This window comes from Octopus bimaculoides, chromosome 12, assembly GCF_001194135.2.
Source record: "Octopus bimaculoides isolate UCB-OBI-ISO-001 chromosome 12, ASM119413v2, whole genome shotgun sequence".
In the NCBI taxonomy this organism is placed as follows: Eukaryota; Metazoa; Mollusca; class Cephalopoda; order Octopoda; family Octopodidae; genus Octopus; species Octopus bimaculoides.
Genome location: NC_068992.1, coordinates 54,794,206 through 54,801,170, shown reverse-complemented (window position 1 = coordinate 54,801,170; position 6,965 = coordinate 54,794,206). Strand labels below are relative to the sequence as shown.

The window sequence follows — 6,965 nt, the reverse complement described above, 5'->3', positions numbered from 1 at the left end:
CCTGTTTCTGTTGTGCCTGTAATTCAAAGGGTCAGCCTTGTCACACTGTGCCACGCTGAATATCCCCGAGAACTACGTTAAGGGTACACGTGTCTGTGGAGTGCTCAGCCACTTGCACGTTAATTTCACGAGCAGGCTGTTCCGTTGATCGGATCAACTGGAACCCTCGACGTCGTAAGCGACGGAGTGCCAAGATATATATATATATATATATATATGAGGGGGTACCTAAAAGAAACTGGAATTTTGCAATATTATTTTATTCACTTAGTTTTACATACTTACACTTTTATCTCCTTCAAAGCATTATCTATCTGAAGCAATGCATCGGTCCAGACGCGTTTCCCACTGTTCGAAGTGGTGCTGGAACTCTTGCGAAGTGACGCCTCTTAAGGCTTCCGTCGTTTATTTCCTTCACCTCTTCCACATCTGCAAATTCCGTAGCTCCAGCTCTCGTCACCAGTGATGACCTTCGAAAAAGGTCTGGATTTATTTCCAACGGTTCTCCCAGTTCACGACACGCATTCAGTTGTGACGGCTTCTGATCTTCCGAGCGTAAGCGAGACACAAATTTTGCTGCAATTCTTTCCTCGCAATTTCTCTCTCAAAATTCGTTGGCAGGAGCTCCAAGACACACCAATCATATTAAAAAGTTCGTCAATTGTTCGGCGACGGTCCTGTAAGATAAGTCCATGAATTTTCATGATGCTTTCATTCGTCCGGAATTGAACAAGGTTGGTCTTGAAGCGAGAAGTCATTCCTAAAGCGTGAAAACCACTCGTAAATTTGGGTTTTGCTCATGGCAGCGACCTTGTAAGCTGTTTGAAGCATGACAACTGTTTCAGCCGCTGTTTTCCCCAACAGAAAACAGAATTTCACGGAGGCACATTGTTGCTTCGTTTCAGCTATCGGAGAGAAGCACTGCAAAGGAAAGATGCTCCACATGGTAGTAGGACTATACTCGAAGACGCCGATCGGCATACTGATGCCTGAGGGTCGCATCAAGTGGCTTCTAGCGGTGGAAGGCAGCTTAGAAAATGGGATAGATACCTGTTAGAAGACGGGCGAAAAAAGGTAAGTAAGCCTCCACAGAGAAATATATATGATTTTGCTTACTGCGTTAAGTATATACCTCTCACTTAAAAGAGAACGGCTTTAATCCTATAACCACTTGGTAAGTCATTACTGAAGGTGAAGAGTTATACACCAACAATAACGGCAGCCTTACTTTATCTAACCTGAATTTTGCACGTAGTAAACTTCACAGTAAACAACATCAATTTCAAACATCTGCTTTCTGTTTTGATTTTTGTTTTTCCGTATTTAATTTAGGTATTTATCCGGATTATCAATGTCGTCCGTACGATAACAGCAGCATTTGGCCAAAGGAGATAGAAAATTATACGAAATACGATGATGCGGACCGTAAACATTGGATTGAATACGGAGAATGTGCTGTGGACGTAGTGTCTGTGGAAAATGATACGAAATCGAAAGTTCTTTCGTTGCCCTGCACAAATGGCTACATCTATAATGACTCCAAGGATAACTCGTTTGTATCAGAGGTGAGATTTACTACTAATATATCTATACAAAAAACTGGAATGTTAGTGGTTTGTGAGACGTATATAAGACAACTGGACAGGAAAGAAAAAGGAGAAGACCCTTCCAAATAAATGTATGTGCAAAATAATAATATACTATATACAAAATGCACGCACAGACATGCACGCGCACTTAGGTATATAATTTATATAGATGTGTGCATATGTATGTGTGAGTCAGTTTGTGCATATACATACGTATGCGTACGGCCATGTGTGCGTGTTTATATATGGCTGTCTCTGATGACGGAATATCCCATACTCGAGGATATCCCAGAAACAGCTGTAAGATTTTGAATTTCTTCCTGTAACAATATTGTATATGACTTGAGATGTTTGCCTTGCTTTAATGCTTGACGTACTGTTTAACAATTATATGTATGTGGAGAGATGTAAAAATGTGTATCAATGTGTGTGTGTGTGTATATATATATATATATATATATATATATATATATATATATATATATATATATGTTCATATGATGATATCTCTACAATGTGTTGATGAGATAAACATGTAATCGCTACCAAAGTAGCAAGAGATTTCTCCCCAAAGGTCTAAAGTAGACTCCTTATGGATCGATCTCCTTGGTTATATATCAAAAATTTAAATGAGAGTTTTGACGCTAATATCCATTATTATTGAAGTTTATTCCTATGTCAACATTTCTGTATAAGGCTATATTTAACTGTCAAATTCAAGTTAAATAAATAAATTACCTTACACATCTTCATGGGTCCATCACTATGATCCTGAGACTGAAGTCCAGTCGAAGCAATGGAAGTATGATAACTCACCACCTCCAAAGAAGGCTCGTGTCCAACCCCTAGCAGGCAAGCTAATGCTCACAGTCTTTGGGGAACAGCGCTGAATAGTGATGGTGGATTTTCTGGCAAAGGGCACAGCAATTAACGGGGCATATTATGCATCTCTATAAAATCCTTTCTCATCCCCCTTACTCTCCTGACCTCGCATCATCTGACTTCCATCTCTTTCCAACCATGAAGTCTATTTTGAAGGAGAAGCACTTTTTGGATGATAATGAACTTATTTCCGAGGTAAAGTATTGGCTTCAGGCGCAACTTACCGACTTCTACAGACAAGGTCTTCACAGCTGCATGAAGCGATAGAATAAGTGTGTCACCATTGGCGGTGACTATGTAGAGAAGGACTAATTGGGAAATGGATCAGGGGAAATCATTAATGAACACCCCTCGTATGTATGTATTTATTTAGCCAGTTAATAACAACACTTTGTGAAGTATTTTTAGATCATTGATGACAGTAGCTGTTGCCGTGTAATTCTAGCAGCTAGGCGAGTTAATCTGCGCCGACGCCAGTCACTGGTATTGACTGCTACGATCACACCGACCTGCTTAAAGTGTGAGCTACTTACTACTAGCGGCTAACAGAGACAATTCTATTTATAGGCAATATTTATATTAAGGGAAAGGGCGTAAAATACAAATTGTTAAAGACATCCGGGCTTAACGAAGATGGGAGTGGTCAGTTCTTTGCTGACGTCATCAATAATTGAGCGAACCACTTTCATATTGATACAGTGATTTCTACCCGAGGTGGGATTGGTCAGTTGTCAGCTGATATCATCAATCTCTAACAAAGTCTTGGTCGTTTGAACATAGCAATCGATTCCTGGATGTTTGGAACTCTGCCAAATATTTCTCCTACAAATCTTGTGCTATGTATTATATAATTATGATTGCATTATTCTACCAACCAGATCAAATGGGATATATTTTTGCTTATATGTAGGAAATAAAAGGGAATATTAAATATAACCAATTATTATTGTTGCATCTAATAATTATTACAGAAGAACAGAACAATTATTACAAAAAAGCAGAATTTAAACGAATATTATAACGTTAAAAACGCCACTCCGAAAAACAGCAGTTTTTTTTTTTTTATTATACACTATCAGTAAGTTTGAAGTTTACATAAATGTCTTTTTTTTATTGTGAATATACGTGCTTAACAAAGCCGATTAGATAATGTATGTAAATAACTTCTCATGTTAGTGTGTTATAAAGAAATCTGTACAGAATCTATACTAGCAGATGAAAGACCATCATTAGAGAGGAAAAACAAACAATTGATCTTATTAATTTTCAGCACGCGCGCGCGCTGACATGAAGTCACTATGCTCGTCTGGAAAAAAACTTGCGTAGAAATCTCATGTAGGCATTTTAGCCTCCTCATCATCATATCTAAATCATAATTACAAGGGATGTGGGTTCGAGTTCCATCATTCCGTATGCGCGCGCGCGCGTGTGTGCATGCGTAAATAAAAAAAAATACATTTTTTTTTTTCTTTCTCATTGCAGTGGGATCTGGTTTGTGAGAAATCAGCATTGGGACCATTTACTCAAACGATGCAAACAATCGGAATGACTCTTGGAGCGATGTTGGTGCCAACCTTTGCCGATAGATATGGACGTAAACCTGTGATAATAGTTTGTCAGTTGTTATTAGGAGCATCGTCTTTTGGTGTGAGGTTTTCACCGAATCTTCAAATATTCACAGGTTTAAAAGTTTTTGTGGGATTTTTTCAACAGGTAAAAATATTTAAATTCAGTTATCCAATATATTGTCGTTGCCCTATTATCACTAACACCATTAAATCCTTGTTATATACCATCATTTTCTTCACAGCCATCTGTTTTAATAAGATTGTAACGTTTTTTCTTTTCTTTTTTTTTTATTGTCTTTGGTTAGTAAGTGTTATTTCCTACATACGACAACTTTAACATGAAATAACTTGCAATATATAATTTTTTGTTAAGAAGGCTAAGAGAAAAAGATGTTTTATATGACACATTCTACCAGTATCCCAAGTTTAAAAGTGTTTCGTTAAGAAAACAAGTGGTGCCCGTCAATTCAGAAAGATCCCTTGCTTCTATCTAGAAATGAATGGAAATGACAACTATTCCCTTCAAACTTTGCTTTTGTGACCTGGACATGTTTTGAAACTGACCTTTTTTCCATTACATTTCAGACAGATTCGGAAACACTGTTATGACAAATATTAACCACTTGAGCATGTCCCTTAGTGGCTAACAATATGTGTATCCCTGATGATGAGCAGGAGTAGTTGGGGAGCATCATATCCATGTGTTGAGAGGGATCCTTTGGGATTTGAATAAACGTTACAAAAGCAAAGTTTGAAAGAAATAGTAGCCATATTTCATACTCTCTATGAATAAACAAATAGGAAATAACAGTTGCCACCCAAGAACAAAAATCGTGTCACACACGCATTTAGTTAACGTCAATTAAAGTCATTGTAAACAGAATGATTACCAACGTTTTATGCTGTAAATGAAACACTTTCAGCCAACGACACTTTTTCTACCACTGAAAAACTTCTCAGTTAATAGAAACAGACCTGAAAAGGTTATACTGTGCTGACGTCTCCTTAATGTTTTGAAATTATCTCCTCATTTTCTTTGATAGTCGCTAGGTTTCGGTCTTCGTTCTTCAACAAAAAAGCAAATTTCAAGTCATTAAATTCAATTACTCAATAAATCGTCTTTGTCCCTATTGTCACTAATTCTGCAAATATCATTTAGTAAATCATCCTTTAACCTATTGGCCAATATAGTCTTATAACACTGAACCAATTATATTTCGTTTGTTGCTTTGGTTCTCATAGTCTGTGACAGAGATATATTATTAGTTTAATAGTCGACTGGCATGAGTTTAGATTTTACTGCGCATCCATGAATTGGCTTCCATTTATCATTTATCCGTGTTGAAAATGTATTAATTTAGTTCTTTACGAATTAAACAAAAGAAATACTGAAGATATTTAGACCTTGATAATGGCTTTTTAAGAACGTCTTATCTGTTACGTTTTAGTCCCGATAAGCGAAATAATTTGAGTCAGATTTGTTTATCCAGAGGCCACATTCAAACAATATCTCCAACATTAGGTATAGAACAACTAGATCATTTTGGAATTCCAGAAAGCGTTTTGGAGTTCCAGAAAGGGTTTTGGAATTCCAGAAAGCGAGTGCCAAATCTACTGACCTTTCTTGGTTAGTTATGGCCCTATAAATCTAAGTAATGTCCTGTTTAGAATGCACGAGTTTGATCTTAAGGAGAATCACCAGCATAGTGTCTCCATAATACCAGAAATTCCTGCATTATTGAGTTGAAGTAATAATATTTGATGAGCTAACTATATAGAAACAGTGACAAAGAACATGTACAGATGGAACAAATAAACAATTACATCACCATGAAGCAACTATGTGCAATCTGTTTCAGGTGATTTTTGATGAGAACACAACCATTTGTACATGTCTCCTCAAAACGTACATCTTTTTGCTAATACCAGGGCTACAAATATTATATTAGGGAGGCTCCGGCACTTTAAGTCCTGAGCTCAAATCTCGCCGAGGTCAGTTTTGCCTTTCATCTCTCTGGAGCCGGTAGAATGAAGTATCTGGGACCGGTAGAATGAAGTATCTGGGGCCGGTAGAATGAAGTATCTGGGGCCGATGGTCACATCTAACCCTCTCCCCTCAAATTTACTGTAATTAAATGGTACGTTTCCACAGAAAACAAAAATGTATTTTAATGAGTTTCGAGATACGTTAAGTCTGTTGACACCAACCTAACGAGGTAACCTCTACGTGGTCTCTCTCAACCAGCAACATATTGCAGCTAAAATCTCCGTCAAACAAACTTAGGCGCAACCGTATTGAAAATGAACCGATGCATTTGATAATGTAGTGCTAGTTAAGCAGTGCCTGAAAAAGAATGAGATGTAACCCTATTGATCTGTTCATTCAGTGTTTGCCTTGGAATAATCAACAACAATTGCATATAACATAAGCTAGCTGATACCGAACCTGACACGTCTGAAATATCAATAATTCTACTGTACATACGTCAGTGTGATTCCGTTACTCAATACATTTATTAATTGCAAACATAATTATTGATCTGACGCAGCCCTCCACCCCTCACTTCACTTCATTCAAACCTTGATTGTATACAACAAATAATCCTCTAATTCTCTCCAAAGATCTGCAACATGCTAGTGAATAAAATGGGTGTCTTTTGTTTTACATACCTCTCTGTTTGACTCAAACTGGTTAGTAATAAACACTTCTTTTATTTAAGAATGTTATAAAAAAGAAACTTTCCCAGTACACAGTCATTGCCTTAATGAGGTCTACAAAGCAAGCGTACACCTCTTGGCAATATTTCTACTATTTCTCGAAGATATATTGTAGAGTGAATATCTAGTCGGTTGTGGAGGCGCAATGGCCCAGTGGTTTGGGCAGCGGACTCGTGGTCAAAGGATTGCGGTTTCGATTCCTAGACCG

At 37.4% G+C, this 6,965-nt stretch overlaps 1 protein-coding gene across 1 annotated transcript in view; it reads left to right on the top strand.

The window, feature by feature from the left end:
* The window catches only part of LOC106870133 (organic anion transporter 3), a 32,872-nt gene that overhangs the window by 1,219 nt on the left and 24,688 nt on the right, over window positions 1-6,965 (top strand). The window contains exons 2-3 of the mRNA XM_014916125.2: window positions 1,333-1,565; window positions 3,954-4,184. Coding sequence (XP_014771611.1) covers window positions 1,333-1,565; window positions 3,954-4,184 — 464 coding nt within the window. The remainder of the gene's footprint in view (window positions 1-1,332; window positions 1,566-3,953; window positions 4,185-6,965) is intronic.